Here is a 27,652-nt window from a genome sequence, read left to right on the forward strand (position 1 = left end):
GGAGCGTGAGACCCAGAAGAGGAATTGAGAAGCAGAAGCGATGCACAGCCCCGCCCCCCTGCGCAGCCTTTTCAGATTGGTTGTCGGCGGTTGGGCGGAGCGCTAAACTGCACGTTCATTGGCTGTTTGGCAGCGAGGAGCGGGGCTACGGGCCTGACCAGGCGGGGCTTGGGTCTGCGGTGCCCGCCGGGTTTTTGTGGTTGAAGAGGCCGGCTCTCCGCTACTGGGCCCAGGAAGATGGTGCTGGGTGGTTGCCCGGTGAGTTACTTACTTCTGTGCGGCCAGGCGGCTTTACTGCTGGGAAATCTACTTCTGCTGCATTGTGTCTCCCGGAGCCACTCGTACAACGCTACCGCAGAGCCCGAGCTCACATCCGCTGGCGCCGCCCACCCGGAGGTCTCCGCCGGTTCTCCGAGCTGGGAATATGGCGACCCCAACTCTCCAGTCATCCTTTGCTCTTACCTGTAAGCTACCCAGTCGTCGAGGCAGGTGGAAATGCCGATAGGACCGGGGATATATGGGTGTACTAGGGGAGGAGGAGAGGGAGGCTGCTTTTTTTTTTTTCCGGACCCTCTCCACCTGAGGACCTGATAGTCTACGTGCGGGAGGTGAATATGACAGGTACTCAATCCTTCCACCCATGTAAGGTAAAACCTTGTGTGTCGGTGGCAGATCCTTTGGGATCCCGAAAGAGAAGTAGGAGGAGTGACATCATATAGCCTCCGGAAGAAGGATACGAGGTTGTGTCTTCTCTGACCTGCTCCCTTTAACCGAAGGAGACTCCACCGTAGGTGCTAGTACTGCGTGAGGCACAAGTGGAGTTGATTACTTGTCCCCGCCTACAAGGCACTTCCTGGGGGGGGGGAGGAGAACAACATTTTTACCGTTGCAGAACCAAGTAATTTTTTAACATCTCATTTTAGTCAAATAAGAAAAGGCGTTTGGGAAATGCAAAGAGAACTGGGAATCTTTTGGCTTCAATTTTGCACGCATAGCTTTGTGGCTGTTGGCCTAGGGAAGAGATGAAGCCATGGCATAAGTAGAATCTGTAGAAATAGGACCAGAAACAGCCCCCTGCCCCAATAAAAGGGTCATTTGGATAGCTGTCTATTTGATCTGCCGTATTTCATTCAGTTTGACACCATCTCTTGCGAAAGAATCAGAATATTAAACCACAGAAACTTTAAGAAATGTCTCTTGCCTGTTTTGATTATATACATGTAAACAGCCATTTGCAAAGACCATATGATAATCATAATCTTACTGTTGATTTATAGACCTGATGAATTCATAGAATGTGATGACCCAGTGGATCATGTTGGAAATACAACGGCATCTCAGGAACTTGGTTATGGTTGTCTCAAGGTGGGTTTTGTTTTGTTTTATAAGCAAACTCTCTCAGAAACATATTTAAGAAGTTACAGAAAAGTATAAAGGGTATGAAGTGACCTTTTTGTAGAATGACTGTTAGCTAGAATTTCCAATATGGCCAGGGTCAGAGGCTGAACACAGCATTTAGTTTCCTCAGGAAGAAGCAGTCTCTGTGCCAAAACTACCCAAGTGCAAAAACCAACCTGTCTTTGGTTCCTTGGCCATTGAGACTGACAGATTTGAAGCTAAAAATGTCATCCCTAATTATCCTGCGAGTCATATACTTTTCTGAAAGAGTAAAAAAAGGCTTATGTGCTTTCTAAAACTAATGATGACTTGAGCAGTATTTTTGTTACACATACATTTGGGGCAGAGCTCCTCTTGCCAATGACCTTTCTTTTCACCAGGCAAGCAGTTTCTACAATGTCTTTAGGAATGAGGTAGGGTCGATCAGTATATGTCTTTGTAGGATGTTATAGCATTCAAGGAGAAGCCTTTAGTAACAGTTGACCTCCTGAAATAGAGGCCATTCAGTTCCATTGATAATATCCCTAAAGCTGGGTACACACTTCCTAGTCAGACTCCAAAAAGACCAGTGAAGTTCATGTACTTTCTCCCCACTGTGGACTCATTATGTTATATTCTACATAATGCAAGTCAAGACACAGGTGTAACAGAATTACAGGAAAACATTCTTAGTACTACATCAGACACAGAAATAAACCTGAAAGTAATAAAACCAAAAAAGCAACTCTTAACTGCAATCATGTATAAAGAAGTATTCTCAATACATTGAGATTTTGTTCTATTGATGATTATTGATAAAAGTCTGAGTTAGCGTTGTATACAGATCTCTTATTCTTGCCCATTTTAATTAAAAACTGGATTAATCCTGTCAAGGCACTCCAACTGTCACTTCTCCCAGAAGTCCAGAGGACTAGCAGTACTCAGGCACCTGTGTCCCTGGGGGAGGTACAGTATAGGAGTAAGCATCCTTATTTCCCACTCCCTTCCCTTTGAGGAATGCTCCAACAAAAATAGCAGTGAAGCACTTAATAAGGAGCCAGTAGAGAATATACAGCTGTGCTTTCATTTCTAGAATTCAGCTACACAAAGTGTCAGAGGTCCTGTTCTGAAACTTTTTACTGGAATTTAAACATACTGTAGACGTGCTACAAATGTTTGATAATCATATATTCAGGACCTAAATCAAGTCCTGAGTCAGTTGATATTCTTGAGTTCTTTCTAATGATGTTCACATATAATATATAAAACAGACCTCTACAACACATTAACTTTTTAAATACCCATTCCCAAAAGCTCAGTAATGTGCTCTTTGTCCTGTTAATATAGGATAATTAAAGCATTGTGTCCACCAATCCTAAATGGCATTTAATGAAACTGATTATAAATTTTTTTACTGTGTTATTAAAGAAGCCAATCATAAAGAATTTCTTTAAAAGAGGAGTTTATTTAAAACAATGTACATTTACGATGGACTAATTTAAAATCACATGAAGTATGTCACTAAATTCCTTGTTCTTCAGAACAGCTTTACCCCAACTTTGTTAGAATAATTATCATGCTGAGTCAGCTTTTATTAATTAATATAAAGATACGTTTTGTGTTACTTGCTTTGGTGAGTTTTGTTTTGTTTTGGTTGTTATTCCACAGTTCGGTGGTCAGGCCTACAAGGATGTGGAACACACATCAGTCCATTGCCATGCTTTAGATGGAATTGAGTGTGCCAGTCCTAGGACCTTCCTACGAGAGAATAAACCTTGTATAAAGTAAGTGTTACTTTGAATGGGGTAGTTGGTACTTGGGCAGAGGTAGAGCTGTTTTCATTGTCATCTCTTGATGTGACTTTTTCTTTTACCTTAAGTGTTAAAGGGGCAACATGATTACTACTGTGCATCAATCCATGGACAGGAGAGACAGTTATAACAGAGAGGACACTGGACTTGAGACCTGAGGTCCTAAGTCTCTTTCACCAACTAGCTAAGTATCTATGGGCACCCAGAGTCTCTGTCCCCTCCCTCATCTACAAAATGAAGGAGTTGGACCAGATGATCTAGCTCCAGAATTCCTATGATAGGCATAAATCCTTTGAAAATAGTCTTAGTATTTCAGGAATAAAAGTTTTATTATGAAAAGTATGGGTCTCTCCCTAAAAATCAGTTTACCTTAAAGAATTAGGGTAATTTTTATAAATTCTGCTTGAAGGCACAGAAATTACACCATTTCCTAATAGTCTATGACTATGTTTAGTGATGATATTAGAGTAATTGCAAGTAAGTGTCATCACAGTATGTAAGACAGAAGTCCTTATGAAGACATCCCCGTTTGTAGTTGCCCCAAGACAGCAGGAAAAGTATATGGAGATCAGTGTTCCTTTAAGGAAAGACAACACTTCATTAGAGAACTACACTCAGAACTACATTCAGAACGACAGCCTCAAGAAAGGAACCTGTGTGGGGCAGGATTGGGGGCCCAGACTCCACTCCCACCAGATGCCTATTGTACTAATGTGCCAGATAATTTCTTGCTCAGTCCAACTCAGTGTTTGTTCTTACAAGTCCTCCATATCTTGGCAAGTATGCTTTTGAGACTTAAGACCAACTAGAGCTCCTCTTTTGGGAGCGGAGTGGGGGGTGGGGTTGGTAAGAGGCCACAGAGGAACCATCTTTTCACTTACGTTAAATCATTAATCATTAAGTAATTTAATTTTCATGTGGTAAACATCTCCCTTTTAATTCCTTTTGTCTAGGTATACCGGACACTACTTTATAACCACTTTACTCTACTCTTTCTTCCTGGGATGTTTTGGAGTGGATCGTTTCTGTCTGGGACACACTGGCACAGCGGTAGGGAAGCTATTGACACTTGGAGGACTTGGGATTTGGTGGTTTGTTGACCTTATATTGCTTATTACTGGAGGGCTGATGCCAAGTGATGGCAGCAATTGGTGCACTGTTTACTAAAAAGAGCTGCTGTTATAGCGCAGACAGACAAGTCTTCTGAATTCATCTCTTCAGACACACAGACTCACTTCCTTGATATCAGACCTGACCATTACTCTCCCTCTTAGGAGGGAATGGGTTTGGTTACGGAGGTTTCTTTGGACTGTGGATTTTCAACACAAATTTTACCTTGCAGAATAGAAATGACAAACAGTGTTGTGTGAACCAAGTTTGTACCTTTCCTCGTGTACAAAATATAAAGGCTAGTGACTAACTTATAAGCAGTGGAAGGGTTTCCATACTCTTTTTCTGTACATGGCTGTATCTTCAATCCTTTGGAGCAGGTGAGTCGGACAAGATGAGCAAAGGGAATATTTTTAGCCTTGTGCCTTTTGTGACCCTGAGTCTCCATGCAGAGGAGATCTGAAGCTGAACCTATGAATATCTTCAGGAGAAGTAGAAATGGCCATGGATTTTAATATACACTGAAATTCTGATGACTTTCTGAATTTAAATTGCAGAATAAATTTTGCCAACCTGGAATGCTGTTTGGGTATTCTCAGTAGGTAGAGTAAAACTCAAAATTATATGTGTTTCGCTAAAAGCTAGGTGGTTAAAGTGAACCACCCTATTAATAAACCCTATTGTTTCACCATTATTATGCTTTAAAAGGCACTATATACATAGAAATATATATATGCATGGAAGTAATATTTTCATTTCCGATTATAGTTTGAAAGCCAACAATCTCAGACCTGTTTGGGTTAGGCTGTCCTCTTGGCAGAATTTCCCTATCTGAAAAGTAGTTATTTACCAGTTTAGAGAGCCTCTGTCATAGGCTGGTAAAAGAAATTCATACAAGTGACTATAAAGCTAGTCTTCATGATAAGGTAAGATAAGGTGAGGAGCCTCATGTCCTTGGAAAGAAAAACAGACTCTTACCTAAAGGATATTATTAGGGAGTGCTGGATAGTGTTAGGATGTGATTTATGGGGACAAAGAGAACAGCACTTTCTGGCAAAATAAGCATGGTACCAGAAGCTCTCACTGTGGCTACAGCAGTCAGTCATAGGGAAAGAGACACCGCCAAGCTTTGCACTCCCAAATCACTGAAAATAAAGGAAATGTTTTGAATTATAAGTGGTTTGAAAACTTAGTTCCCATTCCTTTGCAATCTAAATTGAAAAGCATGGCCAAATATAAAGTAAAAGGGGGACTTTGTGGGTAAATCAAACTAATCCTGCTCTTGGGAACAACTTATAAATTCTAAAAACAATCACGGTAGACCTGCTCAAGTTTGCTTTCATAATAATTGACTTAAAGACCAAGAATCACGGTTAAAATAACTCTGGAAATGCTCTATCATTGCGATACAGCTTTCCGAAAAGTTTTAGCTTTATTACTCCTGATTAATGTGATCACTGTTCTTATATTATTAAATGGTGGCAATTGTATAAAAATTAAAGCAGATTATTCTGTTCTGTCTTGAAAGTTCTGTACCACATTGACCTTACCTTGCTTATAACAGTAATACCTGGTAGATTTGTATTCATAATCTCTATATTCTAAGGCAGTGTTTTTTAAATTGTTGTGGGTGATGAAGAAACTTGGACCCTCTCCCCAGAAAAATGCACAAACACATAAATTTTAAGGTGAGTCTAACGATGCCATATTTAAAAAAAAAAAAAAAAACTCACTTCTAAGAGAAGTCCAGAAAACAAAATTAAAATCTTACCCAAAATAATATACTACCTTAGCCACAAATTTTGCCTTATACATTTTTGGTTTTTTTTTAAATCTCTTTAAGGATAGTCACAAACCCCATCAAAAACTTTTCTTTTTTAAAAAAAAAAAAAAACTTTGGCAGCTTTCAGACTCAAATCATTAATGTTGCCAGGAGGAAGAGCTTGTATAAAAAGGTAAAAGTCTGTAATTTATTGAAATATCTGTTTTGTAGAAGCCCTTTTCACAGTCAGAAAAGCTGGTGGAGACCAAAGTTGTTTCCTCTGCTAGAGTGATAACTTGCGAATCTTTAACATTCCTCTGTGACAGTTGTTAGTTTCAATTTGATTTCTAAATGATGCCCCACCTCTGTATCCACAAACCCTAGCCAAATGTGATAGCAACCTGAAAAACTGATTACGTAAAGGAATATTATTAAAAATTTGATTTCCTTTGCACTCTGGATTCAGGTTGTTTCTTAATATTTGCAGGGGGGGAGGTGTGTGTGTGTGTGTGTGGTATCCAGTTTGTGGTTATAGAGAAGTTTTAAAACACTAAAGTGCCCTTCTGTCAAAGTTAAATTACAAACTGCCTGTTTTTCAGTTGTTTCCTACCTTTAAATAAAATTCTGTAGGTTCCCCAGACTTCCTGGCACTTCCTTCTTCCACTTGCCGAGTAAGGCTTCTCAGCAACAGTATAGCACTCCCAACCTAATGGTCCCTGAGTGTGTGTGTGTCTGTCTTAAAGCATTCATTTTTCTTTATAAGAAAGAGATCCTAAAACCTCTTGCCATCTTGGCACATCTTCAATACAAACCAGGTAATATAGTTTTGGTTTTGTCAGATAATTTCTCTTTAAAGCAAGATACCTAATCAATGATTTCAGGTGTGACTGTCAGAATCAAAGTTTGACTTCCCCGACGAACCATGATGGAAAGAGAATCATTGTCCTTCACAGCTTCAGTAACATCGGTTACGGTTGGTAACAGGGTTGCCCATTTATGCTGACAATTACATCGTGGTCTCTCATCCCAGAGCTGGGAAGAGGGGAAAAAAAGGACCATGAAACTATGAGTTTTACTTATCCCCATCAAGAATTTAATGTCAATCTTATGGCACTACTATATTGCTGGCATTAAATATACCAACCAGGAAACCCGAATAGCTTCAAATCCTTCAAATATGAAAGCTGTTCTAAAATACGCAGTGAAATCACTGGAGGACAACAATCCTATTTACAAAAATTAAGATTCTACCAGAATCCTGTTAGAAGTTTACTCCTCCCATATATTAGATTTGGTTTGGAACAGTTTAGCTTTTAATTTCTATTAATCTCTGCATACCCCTCAAGCATACTGCCAGTTTTACAAGCAAACATAAAAAGTCCAAGCAATATATTAGGTTGGTGCAAAAGTAATTGAGGCTTAAAATATTGAAAATAATTGGAAAAACCGCAATTACTTTTGCACCAACCTAATATTTTCCCCAGAACTGGTCAGTTTGATTTTGAGAGACCACTTGCCCAATCTTCACCCACAGTTTATGGAACTAGAGAATATGTTGAGCTACACTATAAAAAGCTCTGCTCCCAGTAAGTCCAGGTCTAAATATTTAAGGCTTTGTTTCTAGGCTCCTTTTCCCGCAGAGTTGTGATTGTATTCAGTCTCCAACATATTTGCTTCACGTAAAATACATATTCTAGAAACAATAACCACCTCCAAATATGAAACAGCAATAAATATTAATATATATAGCCATGTTGTTGATTTGTCTTCAAGTCGAAAATAGCCTGGAAGAGGGACAACAAATTAAATGACTCCAGAAGACATGTGAGAGAAATGGGATGCCTAAGGATGAATAATCTGGGAGGATTACCAAAACGTGGAGTTTATTTTTTTTTTAAAGGAGAAATGTAAAGCAAGAGGATGTGAAAAGAAGTTTAAAGATAGAGCTAAAAGCATGGAAAGCCTTTAGAACAAGGCCAGCTCAGGAATATGACTGGCACGGTGCACAAAGAACTTAATTCATGGTAGTTCTTTAAGTGGAAAAAGAGAAAAAAGGGCATCTGCAAATTATTACCGAGTGCAAACTACACCAATTTTGAGGAAGTGAGGCTCAGACAGGATAAATGTCCCACAGCTTGTCAAAAGCTAAAGTAGGACATGATCCTGGGTCTTTCAAACTTGAAAAACCATCTTCTTGCCACTGGGTGACTCTGCGTCTCAGAAGCAAGAAAGCAGCCACCAAAGCAGGATAGTAATAGAGGTAAAGCTAGGTTCCACATCTCTTCTGTCTGACTTACTGTGTAACTCACGTTAACCTCTCTGTACTACAACTGCTTCCTCTGTAAAATAATCACTATATCATAAGACTATTGTGGGCTCAAACAAATAGTAAAACACATGAAATGGTGCTTGACATACAGTAAGTGATTAATATATGCCAACTGTTAGTACTATAATTATTATCATTATTATTAGATATAAGTGGGTGAAGCCAAAAGAACAGTTTTCCTATTTAGAAGTGACATCAAGCAAGCATTAATTCCCACATTTTAATGTGCATCCAAACCATGGAGATCTTGCTTAAAATGCAGATTCTGATTCAGTGGTGGGCTTGTCATTCTGCATTTCTAAAAAGCTCCAGCTGATGCTAATGCAGCTGGTCTACAGACCACATCTTGAGTAGCAAGAATTTGGAGATCTGAAAGAAATAGCTTGGCCCTGAATCAGAAGTTAAAAAATGGAGGGGGCGGAGGGGGGGATGGGAAGCAGGAAAGTTTAGAAAAGCCTGTGACATGCCAAATTTAGTAACATGAGACTTAACACTTAGCTATTCTGAATAGTTAGTGCCCTGTGGTTCTTTGCCCCCTACTAAAAGAGTTGCCATAATCTAAACAGGTTATTGAGCTCTTGAAAAACAAAAAGAATGGGAGACGGATAGTGAAGAAGTATAAGAGAATAATTGTCGGACAAGCCACTTCTTCCCTCAGTAGTTAGTATAAATGTTCAAAAGAACAGTAAAATCAGCTGGAGTGTCTTTTGGAGAGCTACTCTAGCCTTTCCTTTATTCAGTTTATTTATTTACACCTTTGTTTATTTGCTTGTTTGTTTATTTAATGCTGGCTTCAGATACTGTCATCCGGAATTCAAAGAAAAAAACTTTTAAGACACCTAAAAATATGTTCTTAAACTTTTAACCCTTTGGAGGATTTTTCTGATTCTTAATAACTAAGGTATCAAAGCAGTAGATTTGGAGAGTTCTAGCAAAATTAATTTAAATTTATGCTATTACCTCATACATGAATTCTTGAGCTACAGAGAACCAACCCTTCCAAAAAAAAACACGAAAGAGGCCCTTACAGTACACAAGTCTAAATCAGCATTACTGTCCAATAGAAATGTGAGGAAGCCACACATGTAATTTTAAATTTTCTGGTAGTCACATTTTTAAAAAAAAATTTTTTTAAACAGATGAAAGTAATTTTAATAATTTGTCTTATTTGACTCAGTATATCTAAAATATCATTTGAACATGTAATAATTTACTATTTAATAGTACACATTTTACACTCTTAAGTCTTTGAAATCCACTAGAAACAGCGCACAATGATAATATCTTACATAATGCAATGATTAAAGTGAGAGCAGTCCTCCCAAATCAACAACAAAAAGGTGTTTAATGCAAAAATATTTTACATTGCTTCTGGTTTTTTTATTTAAATAAAATTTAAAAAATTAAAAATTCACAGTGGGATTTATAGCTGATGTAATACAGAATTGTACACCTGAAATCTATGTAACTTTACGAACAATTGTCACCCCAATAAACTTTAAAAAAATAAATAAAATTAAAAATTCAATTCCTCGGTCACTCCAGCCACATCTCAAGTGTTCAACAGCCAGATGTGGGTGGGGGCCCCTGTATGGAACAGTGCAAGTCTAGATCCTACACACGTTCCCCACGGCGCACACCTAGCGAGAACGAAAGAGGCTCGGCAAAGGCCTGGGCTTCTCTTACCTTTTAGCAGCTGTCCCTTGAATCACCTCATATACAAAAACTCCAGAACTCACATCAGGGAAATCTGGATCTTGCCTTTTAATTTCTTGAAGAAGACTAAGAAAAGTGAGATTTTTCGCATAAGCTTAAGAAGCACAGTGATTTAATCTCCTGAGCCCTGGACAAAGCCTCTGGATTTCAGTACTACTCTATCTTTTCTCGCAAGGCTCACAGTGGCCAGAGAGGATTCCATCAAGTGAGTCACATTTATCTTCCCTGGGGGTGCTCTAATTTTCTATGTCAAAGCCTAGAATCATTGGACATTATAAAATAAAGCCACAGTGAAAGAAACCACCGAGGAGTACAGTGAATGTTGATGCAGGGTGAAGCATGTACCTACCCTGTGACAAATAGGGCCTATGGCCACGACAGTACACGGCTGTAATCCCAACACTATATAGTTTCCTTGTTAACACTGTCCAGCTATGGCTTTTGCTTCTGAAAACAACCCAGACATATTCAAACCCATGCTTACTTCATAGTGAGGGGCAGCATTCGCAGACCCAGGTATTTCTTCTGTGAAAGAGCCTTTCCTAGAAAGGAAAATTATAATGTGTTACTAACAAAACTTCTCTCCTTTTGGCAGATCTTAAAAGACACCTGAGTCACAGAATAGCCTCACTATTATAGGTGCTCTTTCAGGCTGTCAGCAGTGAAATGCGTGCCTCAGAGAACCTTTGTCATTAACACAGACAATCCTCCCCACCACCTCCCCACCTCTAGCCCTCAAGTTTCCTTTCCACAACAATTCAATCCAAATATTTCTGGATACAATTCATGCCTGGTTTTGTGCCTAGTCCCCTATGTTGCTGTCTGAACCACCATGATGGGAGCTGGGTACCAGTGGCTCAGTATTCTACAGAACTGAAATTGCTAACTCCACCATCTCCACAATAGATTGAGCGCTCCTGAAAAACACAAGGGAATGAAAAATTTCTCCATCTCCTTACCTTTCAACTGGCGCTCATGGAATTCTGCCAAGAACTGTCGAATTCGATCTGAAGGAATTGCAAAGGAGATTCCTGCGGTCACCTTCAGTGTATTTATGCCAATCACGTCGCCATCCTGGCAAGGGAGCAGATATCACTCAGTCACCAAGTTGTGCAAACTGAACAAGTAGGAAGCAGTGGAACTAGTCATGTGGGGTAAGAGTACAGAGAGGCTAGAGGAAACGTGTGCTTCTTGAATAGAGAGCAATGGATGTTACCTTAGAGAAGAGTGTGCTAGTGAAGCAGAGGAGGCCTACACATGTGTAAATTCCAGCTGAGGAAATTTCTTTTCTTGAAAAAAATCTTTTTTTTAATCTTTTAAAATCTTTTTAAAAAAAATCTTTCATCATTTTTTCTTTCACCAAATTACATTGATTTTAACAGTGAACTACAGTTTGTATTTTGGCCCAGATAAGAGGACAAGGAGTATTTTTGCCTTTTCATTCCTTAAATGAAACTAAAAATAAACATGGAAAAGGCAAAAAGCTGTTGGATTTTCAGCAACACTTCAGTGAAACTATTCAGAAGAATTAGCAAATTGACCTTAGGAACAAAGCTCTGCTAAACCAAAGGTACTATGACGTGACAAATACTTTCCTCTTTGTGTATTTCATCATCCTCTAGCCCTTGTTAGGTAATGAAAAGGATAGAAAAGAAACTTCTAATCACATTAAAATATAGATTATAATTCAGTTGGTCTGGAGTGTGGTCTGAAATTCTTCATGTCAGCCCTGCTCTAGTAAGTTCATTATCTACGGAAAAAAAAAAGTACAAAAAATTGCATGCATTTTTATAGGTAAAAAGTATGCAATAATTTCACACACAATTCCTCCTCCTCCAAGCAAGTGTAATATGTAAAGAGGAAGCACAAACAGCTGAAAGGGCCTCAGAGAGCATGATCACAGACTGTGTGTCAATCAACATTACACTCTCATGTTTTCACATGTATTTCAGCAACTAGAAACCCTGTCATTTCCACTAGAAATGCTGAATAAAAAAGGAAGAATTAAATACATGACAGAGCAATAGATTCCTGTTGTGGTTTTTCTGCCATCTATTAGTAGGTCAAGACTAAAAACTTGAAATTAGCATTTTTGGATGAGAAACAGTTCTTCATATGCAGCACCAGCGGGTCTTCAAGGAAATATATTACATAGTAGTGCAGTTGGTCATTTGACATAAATTTGGGTTTAGTACACAGGACTTTTGTTAACTATCCAACGAAAACAGAAAGCATGTGAAAGAGATGTAAGTGTAAGTAAACCCTGGGACTCGCAGTTGGATGAGATCACATGCCAGGATGACAAATCCATCGTAGATCTTAAATTTGCCTAACTGTTTACTGAAGATGCCATCATAGAAAAGAATCATACCACAAATCTTTATGATCCTAGTCTGCATCGTGGAATTTGTAAAGTCTTTGAAAGTTAGGAAGAGACATGAAGCAGCAAGGTAAGTAGCCACTTACCAAGTTCACCAGAGGCCCGCCAGAATTCCCATGCTGAAGACAGAATTTGAAAAAGCCATCAGTACTTTATTCCTTATCGTTTATACATAGTTCTTAAATAGGTTTACCAAAAGCAGCCCACACTAGTGAGCCCCTTCACAGGTAAAGTTGTTCCCCCATTATCATCAACACTGAAGTCACTGAAGGTAAAGAACAAGAGCAAAAGACCACCTCCTACAGCAGTACAACAGACCTCTATAACAGACCCTAACAGACCACCTAATATCATGGACGCCATCACATCAAACAGGTTGAACTGTAACAATGTGGCATTCCATCCCTCTCATAAGGATCTAACTGAACTCTGGACATCCCCAGAAGGCCAAAGGGAGAAGAAGGCACTCTACGGTATTCTTCTCACTGCACTGCCAGTATATGGGCTCACAATGGCCCTCCCAAGTAACTTACATTAATTATGGCGTCAGTCTGGATATAGTCCATGTCTGAATCCGGCAGCCCCAGCTCTTTGCCCCCTCGCTGTGTAGTGCTGACAATTCCTGCAGTCACTGTGTTCTGCAGAGAAAACGGACTGCCCAAGGCCACCACGAACTCTCCAGCCACGCAGGCCTCCACCCCCCCCCCCCCCCCCGCCTCGGCCCCCCCCACCTTCCCAGCAGCAATACAGGAAGGTCAGTCTGCACAGGGGCAAAAGGGATGGGGAGGACAGAAAGGTGAAGAAAAAAATCAAGAATAAAATCAACCAGTATTTGTGTACAACATATATATGACACAGTCTTTACCATTTTGGCATTTATAATCCAAGAATCACCCATCCACATAGGTTCTAGGACTAACCTGATGGTTCTTCCTCACATTGCAACTACCACCAACTAAGATGATGGATCATCTCTACAATCTAAGATTATCGCTTTGTAGACATTACTGTAAATAAACCACTAGTGAAGTAACTGGTGGACATAAACTGACGTTAGCAATTTACTTAGCACTGCTCTATCTCAAAAGTTTACCGTCAAAGTTAATAAGCCACAAACAAAGGACGTCATCCAGAAAAGTTATTCTCAAAGTTTAATGTGCACATGAATCACCTGGGGATCTTAAGAAAATGCAGATTCTGATTCAGTAGACCTGGCTGGGGTCTGAGATTCTGCATTTCCAAAAAATTCTCAGATGATGTCAATGTTGCTGGAGTGCAGACCACACTTTGTACAGCAAGGACCTCCAAGTGTTCCTTAGCAGCTCTGAATCCATTGCCATCATTCCTAGTACTCTAAAACCAGCAGAGAAATAAGTTTCCCAGAAGAAACGTCTGTTGTAGAAGATGGTGAAGGAGAAAAAAAAGACTTCTGGATAGTTCATAGAAATTGTTAGGGATGTACAGACAGGTATGGAAGAAAATAAAAGAGGGAGTGAAAAACAGAAAGGAAGGAAACTAAAAACAGCATAGGTAGAAAAGATGTGGAGAGGGTGGAAGTGAGGTGGGAAAGAAAATTATGAGCAAATTGATGAAAATCCCCAAAAACGCAGACTCTGGTTTGGACCTCGCATACTCACCTTTGGCTCAATCTTAATCAATGCAAGATCCAATTTATGGTCAATGTCCTTGACAGTGGCTTCATACTGGACCCCACTCTGGAGCTCCACCTGGATTCGCTGCCGGTTGGTGAGGACGTGGGCATTGGTAACAATAAGCCCATCCTCAGACACTATGAACCCAGAGCCACTGGATGCAGGAATATCCTTGATGCTGAGAGGTGACCTGTCTCAGCAAGACAACAGCATAAACAGAGGGCAGGAAAATCAGGGGATCCACCACAGTCTGTAAACACTGGAACCTCATGTTAAGCATACCTCCACCGGAGTTTTCTCAGACATTTTACTTTTCCCTGTCTGTTTTTGATCTTTCTATATGTAATTGGACTCTGGATGTTCAGTGCCCTGGCCATCTCTTTTGAACACAACTGAGAGGTGATTCCAACTCTCCTTTTTCACGGACATTCCCTTCTTCAGGGCTGCTCAGAGCAGCAATCCTCTGCTTCAAAGAGGCCTAACCTAATCACAATACTATGGGCAAAAGTAGACCTAGTGCCAAATTATCAAGGACCCAGGCAGGGAGGGAGTCAAGGAAGTCTGGTTCCTGTTTAGGTTCCACTGTAACTGGCCTTGTGACAGAGGATTTCCTTCTATGCCAAGGAAGGGGCTGAGCAAGATCACCATCCAGCTGCTTCCCAGCTCTTGCATCTGACCTGCAATTTTGTCTGGGAGATGAGGAAAAGAGAAACCCCAGCCTCGTAAGTGTGCGGGAGTACCCAGATTTAGAAGTGGGAATCCTTATCCCTTGAACGACCCTGAACAGATTACTTGATCGCTTTAAGCCGTGATGTCCTCACAACGGTTTTTACGCCTACACGATGCTTGTAAGGCCTTAGTGTGGGGTCTGAAGCACAGAGGCCCTCAGAAAGTCAGCCAGATAGCGGACGGCCTCCTTTACCTGCGGAACAGCTGCAAGTGAACCACGGATGGCGCCACCTTCTCCACCACAGCGGAGATGAAGTTGTACTTGTTCCTGAGCCAGCCGGCGCTTCTGGTCCCTGTGAAGAAATGCTCCATTCTTGGAGGCAGTGGAAGCCTTGCGGCCTGATGGTCTTAGGGGTCTGATCTCAAACTTCTCAGTCTCTCCCCTGCCCCTCTCTCCACTTTCCCTCCCCTTCCTGTCTTCGGTCTCCCCCTCCTGTGTATTTATTTATTCCATGCAGTCCCGTGAGGATCCACCTTGAGGGAACCACACCCATCATCCCGGTTGGGGAAAAAAAAAATTTAAGGGAAGATGGCATTCAACAGGCATGGGGAGAAAAATGGAGAGAAATCACATGGCAACCGGTAAAGAGACACCTAAAGAGGAAAGAAAATCGGGAATAAGAAGTGAAATCCCGGAGGCCAATGGAACAGAGGGAGTTGCGCGATTGAAAATATACGCTTCGTAAGAAAGTCGCAAGAGTGCCCTGAGAGAGCGCGGCCCTAGCGCTCACCTGGATTCCCACAGTCCCCCTTCTGCACCGGCACGGCGGGGAGCGCGCCACGGCGGCGCGCGGCACGGTTCTCGGCGCGGAGCGCGCACAGGCTGGGGTAGGTGCGCCCGTCGCTGCCGCACACTGCAGCCCCCGCCGCTGGGCAGCCACAGATGCCCCGCCGGGTGCCACCCACGCGCGGGGTGCTGAGCGGCGTGCTGCACTGCAGCCCCGGGGCGCAGGGTGTGCCGAGCGCTCCGCCGCAGACCTCGCCCTCGGTGGCGGCGCACACGCGGCAGCAGCGACAGCGGTCCAACACCGGCGTCGCCCCCGCGGAGCAGGTGGGCAGCGGGGGACAGCGCATTGGCTCACAGACCGCGGGGCAGAACGAGGGCCAGGTCCTCTGGGCCTCCACCCTGCGCACAGGCAGTGGGGGCAGCAGCAGCCACAGCAGAAGGAATTGTCCGAGTCCAGCTGGGCGCAGCAGGGGTCTAATCATCCTGCTCATGTCTTTGCTCCCACTTTTCCAACTGTTTTACTCTGGACCTGCAACCGCTCTTAAATAAGCAACACTTTCTCCAAACTAGGGTGCCGCCTCCACCAGCCCCCAGACTTCAAGGGGCAGAGCCTGGCAGAACCCTCCACATGCACACCCATACATCTTCCCACAGCCGTCCCTCCCCTGGGCACACATCCACCCCCAGGCAATGAAGAAACGCTCCTAGCCCTACCCTGAGCAGGAACCTACTTCGTGAAATCCATAAAACCAATAGGCAGACTGACAAGAGAGATGATCCACCCACGGACAGAAGGTCGGCGTTAGGAAAACACACCATATTCCAGTTATTTCATGTGGGTTTATTACAAAACAAGCAACAAAACAGTTTTAGAAAATTATTTTTTGCTACATACCAATTAAGAGATCAGATAAAATGAAGCATAACAGTTTCCATGCACTCAGCTCAGTGCTTACAGCGAGTGCATTTCACAGCTGAAACATACTGGTTCAAAACACAAACTCATGCCACACCTTCTTAAGCAGTGGGGAAAGGGATTAAACAGTTCAAACTCTACCTAGCACGAGTGACTGTAATTAACTGATGCAGGCAATAACACAGAGAAAAGTGAATAAGGGAAAAAGTGACACCGGTAGAAAAGGTTTAATAAACATGTCCATTTCTAACATGTTCAAAGTTTATAAACAAACTTGACTTGCGAAACTGCATTTCCAAAATACTGTTTACCTCCATACACCTGTTTATCTGGCTAACAGTGAAAAGAACTACCCAATCTCACTTCAAGTGAACTACAAAGCTGGACCTTAAATCTACTTTTTCTCATGGGAGTTCAGCATTTTACTCAGAAGCAGATGTGCAATTCCAATATTTTGACCTGAAGTCACTCTACTCCATGTACATTGATGATGTCTCACAGAATGTACAAGACCCAACTACGTATGTTTACCAACCATCAACTGACCTTGAGTAAGCAAATCCTCAAGCTTCCAAGAATAGTGGATTGTAAATAGTTCAGCTATACGGAAGATCACCTGAAATACTGTGACACATACCGTGTTTCCCCAAAAATAAGACCTAGCCGGACAATCAGCTCTAATGCGTCTTTTGGAGCAAAAATTAATATAAGACCCGGTATTATATTATATTAGATTAGATATAATTATTATAATATAATTATATAAGATACAATATATATGTAGATTACAGTAAAATAAGACTGGGTCTTATATTAATTTTTGCTCCAAAAGATGCATTAGAGCTGATGGTCTGGCTAGGTCTTATTTTCGGGGAAACACAGTAGTGGATCAAGACCCCTTCAAAAGTCTTATGAGAACAGCACAACTCAGAGAAGAATTTTATTCCACAAGGAAAATGTAGTATCTTTTTTGGTTCCTTTAAAAAAAAAAAAAAAAAACTCAAGATGTATTCCAGAGTCTATGCACTTAACTACTAACATTACACTGCATACCCACTCTATTTTTTCCATTTGGTTCCATTTTATACATTTAAAACCAAATGCTTTGGTCGTATATGTACCATCTTTGGCTTATATGTGTGATGACATTAAAAGGCTATGATAGAAAACTGGCCAGAAGGTAAGTAATACAGACATAAAAGGAATTCTGAAATAAGGTTTGGGAATGAGAATGCTTTTAGGCTTCATTGAAGATAATTATATTTATCTGGTGTTGGAATTACACTAATAATGTTGCAGGTTGGAATTCCCAAATATTTGCTGACTAGAGCCTCTGTTTTCCCTCTATTATGATAATACAATCTGGATTTGTAAGTATGTAACACATTCTCAAAACAGACCTTACTGAATAAGAAACATATCAGCTCACTAGAATAGCCAATTAATTTAGCAGTAATTTAGCAGTTTATTCTTGAAAAGAGAGCGAAATGGGTAGTTTTTATAATTTAAACAACAAAAGATGAAAACTTACCATGAGTTAGGGAATGTTTAAAGAAATCTCAAAAGTCCCTAATTTATCGTCATTAATTCAATACACAGTGCACTTCCTTTGACCTAACCAAATAATTTTCTTGAGGAAAACTGGAAGATGAAACCAGAGATAAAGAACTTTAAGAATTTGGAATGACTTCTTGAAAGCAGGTTACTTTAAGTATGCTGTAACCTCTACCACTCAAATAATTCCCAAACCAAGGATTTCTGAGGCCAAAAGTACACAAGAGTCTGCAGAAAAAAGAGAGAGATCCAGTAGCAAATTTCCTTTTCTACACCAGGACCACTAGGCCAAACCATTTAAGTGAAGGATAGCTCCAAAGCGGTGCAGTCAAGAAAAGTTCTCAACGTGATTCAGCCTTCAAGGAAACAACACTGCCTGAAAGAAACATAAGATTTCCCTCAAGCCACAAAGTATTTTCTGATCATGTGTTTTCACCTCTGCATTAGATTTGGACATAAGGAAGGGAAGGGATCTATTTACCTAGGTTAAAAAAAAAAAAAAAAAAAAAAAAGCTTCTCTTAGCCTCTTCCTCTACTCATTATTTTTTTTTCTACTCATTATTTTTTAATTTAAAGATATCATTAATTGATCTAGCTGATAAAAGTTAAGACAGAAATCTTTAAGGAACCCTGGTAAATTTCTGGTAGCAGTTTACCACATAGGATGGATAGACAAATCCTCCCTGGAAGTAGTATTATCTTGTCAAATGGAAGAAAGTACACCCTAAAACTTGGGTGGGAAATGCAATCTATGCTCTTCTAACAAGGAAATCTCTAGTCAGCAATGCATACCTCTAATCAATGTGACTATACAGTTTCTATTTTATTAAAAATATAAATATCTCTCAAGATTATCTTTGCATCTCTCTACTCCTAAGTATACAGAACCTCATCAGGTTACAAGTCAGATCATGCAGTACACAAGGCTTCATTCAAAGGGCAACACAAAGCATAGAAAGAAAGCAAATCTGCCAGGGAATACAATATACATCACTTAAACTTAGACTAACGTTGGCCCATTTAAAAAGAGCTGTGAGGCAAGGAGTCAAGATAATCTGTCTTTGCTGAAACAGATTTTTCCTTCTGTCTATAAAACATGGATCAAAAAAACTTAGCCGGATGAACTATAATCCAGCTCTTCACCAGCACCTGCTTCAAAGCAAATCTAAAACTCTAAAACAGAGACCTCATCTATCACACGAGTGAATTATCATACACTTATCAACCCTTCATACATTCCCACTAACGCCATATCAAGGGAAATGTCTATTCTGTTCTCAACAGTCATAACATTTACACTGATAAACCCATCCTTGGGGCTGGACACAGAAACCAGGTGAGCAGGTCTGTCACTCACACTGACAGTATTTGGGGTCAAAGAACATGTAAATGAGAGCAGAGCAATTCCCAAAACTGGCTGATGCACTGGGGTTCAATCACTCCCTCCACCTCACAACAAGTCTCTATTTCTCCCGCTGTGGAGGCCCCGGGGTGCATATGCCCCGATGGACATGCTGAGGGCCACTGCCAGCCCTCAGATTTTAACACCTTCCCTCAGAAGGTAGCCCAGTCAAGCCAGAGCCTGGGTCTTCCACCGCCCCTCCCTCCTTTCAGCTAAGTTAGTTACTACCCTTCTACTTCACAGTCAAACTTCAGCCAATAAACAGAAATAGGATAAAACCAGATGACTGGCCTAAGATTCTGTGCCTGGCCTGAAAACAAAGAGACGAAACTAAAACAAAGACAAGGAAATAAAACTTGGTTAAGGATGAAATTGTACTCCCAACTGCCTCACCAGGACCACCTTATAATAGTGGAACAAGAGGCAACCTACGCTCCACTGAGTACACCTACAGGTCTAACCTAGTGATTTTCCCAAATTAAACACACTGCATTGATTTTCTTTTTTGTAAGCCAGCTGGATGGGCCTCTCCAACAGAATATCCACAGGAATATGAGTGGCATAAAGGCCTCTGACTGTCCTCCAACAGGTAAAGAAACTGAGTCATGGCCTCCTTTTCTTGAGTCCTTCCCCCCTCCCTCCCTGGATATTATGCCTCATCACACATCAGAAGTCCGTATGTTCTCATCATCAAGGTTGAACATAAATGGTTTCTCCTTGGGGTGCTGGGGCTCCGATCTGTGCCTTATCCGGGAGCTAGGCAACACCCCAGCAGTATTGCTCTCCCCAAGTCGAGGCGTGAACAATGAGTCCTCAGGAGTCTCTTCAGCTGGAAGCAGCTTTTGCCCAGCCTGGGGAACAGGTGTCCAGGGTTGCCAGGAAGAGGCCACAGAGGGAGCTTTGCAGAGGGCTTTTTTCTCTTCCACAGGTGCCGCCCTCTGCACAAGACAGAGTTGGGCCACTTGAGAGGCTGGAGCGTCCAGAGCGAGTCAAAGAAATGGATCTAGAAAAGGACATTTCCTACAAAATAAAAGGGAAAAAAAACAAAGGAAAGTAAGGGCCTTCCTGACCATGTTTATCCAAAGCCCCAGGAAGAGTACACTCCCAGGATCACTACCTCGTAAGTCTAGAAACACTTGTCCACAGAAATCAAATATGTCCAACATAACTCACTTCAGATATGTCAAGGTCTGCCTGACAGGGCACATCAGAAACTCTGTTTCTCTATCCAACTCTACCTCACCTCCTCAACAACCAAAAATAAAAATTTATACCTTAAAGAATCAAAAAAGAAACAAACAAGATATCCTGGGCTTTCGCTGCGACCAGGCTGCATGCCTACATCACCAAATAAAACCTGCCCACTCAAGGACAATCATCACATCAGTTGACAGTGACTGTGCAACAGGAAGGAAGTGACTTACTCTGGGGTGGCACTTGAGGGCTTGGACAGCTGCTCCGATCTCCTTAATCCAGCTGTGCATGTCTTCTGGACTGTCCGCCTGCAAAACACCCACAGCACTTAACAGAAAAATCTGGGGGACTATGATTTCAGCTTTTAAGTCTCTGACTCAATCTAAGTTCATCAAAATCACTCCATTAGACCTGGAAGATCTCAGAGATCTAGTTCAGTGCCTCAGACTTTGGAGGACATTTTTTTTTTCCTGCAAAATCTTATTTGACACCCCATAAATAAAACAGCTCAAAGGGGAGCGGTCTTCAGCGGGGCAGACGTCATGAGGAAGAGGAGACTTAGAGGCCTCTCCTCCCTCCTCCCTGTTGAAGTCCCCGCCCACTCTGGAACACAGTCAGCCTAGTCTGGCCTCCTGTTTCATAGCCAAAAAAAAAAAAAAAAAAAAATGAGGCCCAGAAAGGCTATGATCAAGGCTGATGGCTGGTCGAGATTCCAGATCTTCTGCCTCCCAATGCAGTCAACTTTTCACTACAGCTATTTGAACGGAATAATCCCATTTTCAACTCCACCCAGGGGGGGAGAGTTGCAAGACTTAGAGCACCAAATTTAACATGTAGGACACCGCAGAGCAGTTCAGTATTTGCCCCAGAAATACCTACCAACCCCAGAAGGGGGGCAGCAGTGGCTCTGTGAAGAAAGGAAGAAAAATAGAGAGGCAAAGCCACCATAGGTGGAGCCCTCGGAATTCTGTGCCTTCCAGCTTATAGAGGTTGAGTTCAAGGGAACCCAGCAAAACGTTCCTAAGGCCTTATTCACTGTCACACATGGCATCAGGTGCTGGGCACAGAGATGGGACCAAGACTGAATCCTTGACCTCCAGAAATTTATATTTGTTAACCTCTCTCTGTAACCCCGCGCCTGCCCCCCAAATAGTTCCACCCAAAATAACAAGTGTGCATTTGCGTGCCTGTGCACATGAACATACAAACACCCACACCTCGGCCCGCAAAAGTTTCCACATATAGGGCTCACTTTCCCCATTCCCCAAACGATTCTTTCTCTTTGCATTATATCAAGATAACACATGACAAGGTTTTAAAAATCCTCAAACTTCCATCCCTACCCCTATCTGTCACCCCAAGCAAACCTTCCTTGGTTAGGTACAGGCGAAACTTACAAGGTTTCACACCCTGGCACACTGGGTCAAAAAGGTGTAGCAACAAGTGCCAAGGTGAACACCTCCCTCACACTCTAAAGCTGCAAATTTACCTGTACTCTCTCTTCCCTGGATTTTTTCCAGTTATTTGACAATCTGGTGGTTTCCCAAGAAAAAGACAAATCCATCTTAGTCTAAAAAGATAACCAGGGAAAGGTCTCCAAGATCTCCAGAAGGTATTTTACTAATATCAGGGCTAGTCTGTCCCACAAGTAGAGCAATTGAGAGAATTACATGAGCTCTTGCAGGTAAAGCAGTTTGAGCAGTGCCTGATACACAAAAAGGGCTTCATAAGTAATTAGTCATTATCGTATTATTATTACATATGAGGGACACAAATGAAGCCTTCAATTCCAACATTATAAATATGTCACTGCTTTCTCCCTGAGGCATTTATTTTTTTCCTAGTTTCCTCATACTTGATCACAGACTATTCCTACCTAAGGGATCAAATTCTCAGGGTCAATTAAGATAACATATTTGTGGGGGAAGAAAGGTTATTTTAAATTGGAATGAGATGGAGGTACTTAAATCATCCGTTAGTAGAAAAGAATCTCTTAGAGATTTTCCTTCTAGGGAAGCAGAAGATGATTTGGTAGGGAAAATGTTAAACAGAGGGAAAGACAGAGAGGGGAGCTGAGGAGAGACAAACGTCTCCCACATCATGTAGGAGATCTGAGATTTTCATTAGACAAGTACAAGATCCCCATGATGACAATCCAATAATCAGTTTCCAGGGCTGTCAAGCTACTGCTATTCCCTTCCACCACCCTAGCAAAATACACCCCCCCACCATGTCAAATGTTACTCCCACAAGCCACAGGCCACCTATCTGATTGTCCTTCGAGACCTCCCCAACAAACCTCATATGTTTTCTAGAACTATCACACAACTAGCCTAGATGTCTTCACTCCAGCCTCCACTTAGCAAGGAATCACTGATTCACAGAAAGCTAGGAATCACGATTTAATGTGTGGGGACTCAAGCACAAGAATCAAAATCCTCTACAACGTGTAACGCGTTTAAGTCGTTTCAATTCTCCTCTAATATAAATAATGCTGCTGTTCACATCTTTGTGTGCAAAGCTTTTTCATACTTAGGATTCTTCAACTCCTAGGGAAATTACTAGATTAAAGAGTATGCATTCCTTAAGGTACATTTGGCAAAAGAAATTTCTGGCCAACAATATATGAAAATTTCATTTACAACAATACATGATTTTTACAAGCACCCTTGCTAGAACTATATATTACATTTTTTAAAATCTTTGCTAATATGATAGGCAAAAATAATTAAATCTCTTTCTTAAAACATTTAGTAATTAGTAGAGATGGAAATTGTTTGCTAATTATATTTCTTCCCTAATTCTTTAATTCCATTTAAGGACATTTTTCTGTCAAATAACCTCGGTGGTTACCTAGTTGTGAGGATAATAATAAACATTAGTAAACATTAAATAATGTTTGACTAATAAATGTTATTTTAAAATATTATATAATAGAAAAGAAAAATAAGTTATAACTGATCCACATGAGAAGAAATACAGGTCAGACAATTAAGTTCGCGAATCTGTTGCAACGATGTTGCTAAACTTTTTGGTATCAGAAGGATATTCATCATTAATTTGTACCAACTGGACAAACAGTTAACCAAGTTGACTATTTGGAAGTGCTGAAAAGGCTGCATGAAAAAGTTAGACGACCTGAACTTTTCCCCAACAATTCATGGCTCTTGCATCACGACAATGCACCAGCTCACACGACGCTGTCCGTGAGGGAGTTTTTAGCCAGTAAACAAGTAACTGTATTGGAACACCCTCCCTACTCACCTGATCTGTCCCCCAATGACTTCTTTCTTCACCCAAAGATAAAGGAAATATTGAAAGGAAGACATTTTGATGACATTCAGGACATCAAGGGTATACAATGACAACAGCTCTGAAAGGTGGACTAGGTGCTGGCATCGGTGTATAGTTTCCCAAAAGGAGTACTTCAAAGGTGGACACAGCAATGAGATATATAGCACTTTTCCTAGGATGAGTTCGCAAACTTAATTGTCCAACCTTGTACAATATTACTTTATTGAGATCACAATTATAATTTCTATTAGTAGTTTTAAGAATGGGATCCACTGACAACAAAAGTTCAGTGAAACCTCAAAGACTATATGCAAAAATTACGGTGTATGTGTATATCTATCTTTTATGAAAGCCTATACTTAGCCTTCATCAAAAACTCAAAAATGTCTTAAAACCACATCATAAAGGTAGCTTCATGAATGAGAGGGTGAAAAATAAAAACAGAGCTGAAGTCCACCCACCCCACGGTGAATCACTAAGAAATTAAAAAATGCTTAAAACTGAGTAGAACATAAAGGGACGTGCCAAGCTTATAACTTCATCTTTTCCCAGTGTTCTTAAAAGTGTGCATTTGTTTCTGGTGCTTGGTTCAAAAGCAAATGTAGAGGTTCTATCCTTGAAGGCAGTTTTTGAGGTGAGGGGAACAAAGAGTATTAAAATGAGTCACTCCAGTCTGTGGTTTTATTGCACTTCAATGAGCTTTTAATGAATATCTACTATGAGCCCAGCACCATAACAGAGGCAATGGTTTGAAGCAAGGAATTCTAGGGGCATCAATAAAAGGCTTCCACTGCAGCTGTCTACAATTTTTAGGCAGCTCCTTCTTCTGTTCCCAACCTCTGTCCTCCCTTCCCAATAGCTAATAACCCCTGTCCTTTCCCCAAGAACCATCCCATCTTTAGACAAAGCCCTGCCACATGATTGCATACATTATACACTATACTGTTCTAGGTGATATCATTCACCTTGTAGTCTAAATTAAAACAGTTAAGTATCCAAAGAGTTTTAGCCCAACACTTTGCAATTCATGTGTGAGCCCCCTTATTATTACTTCTGTCCTGACCTACCCCCCAGTGCTGGGCTTATGCCAAGTTACGAAAACCAGTCTGCACTATATTTCTCATTTTGAATAATTCATCCTCCTCGTGATAAGCTACCTAATACCCCTCACCTTCTATGACTGAGAAATGCGCAAATGGTGAGCCTCGCTTGCCTTGTAGTTCAAAGACTGAAATCTCTTTTCGAATGCTTGCCCATAACAGAACCATCTACCTGCTGATGAGCTTGCTGACATCACAAGCTAAAATACCTGATTATTGCCAGGTTCTGGATTTTTGTCACCATGATCCATCTGTCAAGATACCCAGTTACCCCAAGTTGGTCGTCTCCGATTCAGTCAGACTCCCCTCTACATCTTGGGTTTTGCACCAGGCTGCTTGTAAACAACACAAGTGAGTAGGTCTTGCTCCAGCACCTGGTGTCTCTCAATCACAACGCACCAGGTTTATGATCTCAAACAAATAATTTACCTTCAGACACTCCATTTCTTCATCTGTAAAGTGGAGATGACCTTAGAAACTGCTGAGAACTAAGTAATATGCTGCCTGTAAATTGCTTAGCACTGTGCCTGGGATATCGAAGTGGCCAATAAACGGTTGCTTTATATTGACAGAAAAGACTACTACAGTGTGAGAGATCACAGGGTACAAATTATACATAACTGTGACACATAAGGTAAATGTGACATAGAAGGTAAACAACCAACACCTAAGTAGTTGGAATCCAGCCCCATTCGACTACCCAAATCTTTTTCTTGTCCAAGGAATTTATTTTCTCTGCCTAGATCTCCCTGCTCTCTGGTCCAGCTTTTCTAGATACCAACCATACACAGTTCTTTGAGGAAGATTTACTGAGCATAAAACCTTCAGGAGCAGATCAGAATGCCTCTTTGACATGGTGGGTAAAATTGCTGGCACCAAACTGCATGAGTGGTCATTATATTCTTTCACTTTTTTCATGAAACATAATTTTTGCTTGGAACAAATGGCTGATAAACTGTCAGTCAAACTTACTCAGACTCAGGTATATGGAGAACGCTTTCTCAAAACAGAAGGGAATGAGCCTGTTATGTCAGGAAGATCTTGCAAATGATGAACTTTGAGCTTTCAAAGCAAAAATTAGAATTTCAGAAAACTTATATCCACCTGACAGCTTTCCATACTTAAAGACTTTGTTGATGATACTGGTGGTGATATTAACAAATGTGATTTGTCTTTTTGATATTATATAATAAAATGGGTCAACATTTGGAAGCTCTGCATACCTCAGGGAGACCATGATTTTCCAAATGACCAATGCATGCAGCTTACAAAATTGGTAAAAAGGACCCAGAGTGCAAAATTGGTCAACGGATTTCTTTTTATATTCAATATTATTTTATATTAGTTTCAGGTGTACACCATAGTAGTTAGACATTTATATAATTTGACCAATGGATTTTAATATAAGAGTATGAAAGCTTATTGATATTGGCTTGATTCCCCTACTACACGTAAACATGAAGAAACCACCATTTGTCAAGTTTTGATATAGAATCGAAGAATGTCCACAATTATCTGAAAAAGCTATTAAAATATCCCCCTTTTATCCAAATACATATATGTACAGGGCCAGATTTTCTTCATATTGTTCAATCAAAACAACATATGGCCCTAGATAGAATGCAGAGGCAGGTATGAGAATCCTGCTGTCTTCTATTAAGCCAGGCATTAAAGAGATCTGCAAAAACAGTGATACTCTTGTTGCTTTTTTTATTTTAGAAATATACTTCTTTTTCATAAAATGTTACTTGTGTTAAGTCAGTGAGTTTATAGTTGCTATTTTGAAATGAATTAATACGTACTTTTAGTAATTTTTCTCTAGTCTCATCTAACTACCTGTTCTCTTTGAGTTAGGTAGTATAAACAGATGTGTCCATCGCTCATTTATTTATTCACGGTGACGCTAATGTTCTTTTATCCCAGAATTGTGATGGCAGAAGGCAAAGGAGGATAGAAGTGCTGAGAAGCTTCTGGCAAATGTGCATACATTCATGCAGATGATGCAGTACCTTTTGAGCGTTTCTGTTGTTGTTGTGGGGGTTTCTGTTTCCCAAATCACTACCCTCCAGCCCAAAGTTCTTACGAAGCATCATCATGCACTGGACAAATACTTATTTAGTACCACCACCGTGTGAGGCACTGTCTATCTAAGGGCCTTCATAACTTGTCACTTTGGATGTCCCACAGACACGGTCAACTCAGAACCACCTCTGCTAGGCTTGTCTCTGCTCTCCACAATCCCTCCCCCCATGCTCCTAGCACTGAGACTGCTGCCATCAGCCATCCTGAGGCCCAGGCCAAGCATCCAGCCAGTATGCTTTCCTCTCCTCTCTCCCTTCACCCCACATCCAACCAACATCAAATCCTGGAAAGGACTCTTTAATATTACAGCTTTCACATTTTCCACTTTTGTCCATCCATCCTAGTTCAGGCTCCCTTTTATCCCTCACCTAAATTACAACAACAGCCTTCAAACTGGTGTCTCCAGCTCCTATCTTCCCACTTTTCTCATCTGTTCTCTACATGGTACCCGACCGGGCAATTCACAGGGGTTGGTGTTCAGGGCTATCATGTCCACTTTACAGATGAGGAAAACAAG

At 41.0% G+C, this 27,652-nt stretch overlaps 3 protein-coding genes across 3 annotated transcripts in view; 1 reads left to right on the forward strand and 2 right to left on the reverse strand.

The window, feature by feature from the left end:
- Window positions 1–147: 147 nt before the first annotated feature.
- TM2D2 (TM2 domain containing 2) lies at window positions 148–6,026 on the forward strand. The gene is made up of 4 exons (XM_033104798.1): window positions 148–464; window positions 1,278–1,365; window positions 3,046–3,161; window positions 4,142–6,026. Exons 1-4 carry the CDS (start codon window positions 238–240, stop codon window positions 4,353–4,355), a joined length of 645 nt encoding a protein of 214 aa, XP_032960689.1. The 5' UTR covers window positions 148–237; the 3' UTR covers window positions 4,356–6,026.
- Window positions 6,027–6,561: 535 nt separating this feature from the next.
- On the reverse strand, window positions 6,562–16,114 carry HTRA4 (HtrA serine peptidase 4). The gene is given in 11 exon segments (XM_033104800.1): window positions 6,562–7,041; window positions 7,044–7,092; window positions 10,076–10,171; window positions 10,590–10,647; window positions 11,065–11,179; window positions 12,572–12,604; window positions 13,019–13,169; window positions 13,202–13,245; window positions 14,123–14,327; window positions 15,060–15,159; window positions 15,598–16,114. Coding segments are annotated over 11 exon segments (1,455 nt in total). The 5' UTR covers window positions 16,085–16,114; the 3' UTR covers window positions 6,562–6,924.
- A 1,208-nt stretch (window positions 16,115–17,322) lies between these two features.
- Window positions 17,323–27,652, reverse strand: part of PLEKHA2 (pleckstrin homology domain containing A2) — a 55,093-nt gene continuing 44,763 nt past the window's right edge. Inside the window, 4 exon segments of the mRNA XM_033104774.1 lie at window positions 17,323–20,396; window positions 20,399–20,425; window positions 20,428–20,485; window positions 20,890–20,967. Of these exon segments, the coding sequence (XP_032960665.1) occupies window positions 20,125–20,396; window positions 20,399–20,425; window positions 20,428–20,485; window positions 20,890–20,967 (435 nt within the window). The 3' untranslated portion in view covers window positions 17,323–20,124.

This window comes from Rhinolophus ferrumequinum, chromosome 4 (assembly GCF_004115265.2).
Source record: "Rhinolophus ferrumequinum isolate MPI-CBG mRhiFer1 chromosome 4, mRhiFer1_v1.p, whole genome shotgun sequence".
NCBI lineage: Eukaryota > Metazoa > Chordata > Mammalia > Chiroptera > Rhinolophidae > Rhinolophus > Rhinolophus ferrumequinum.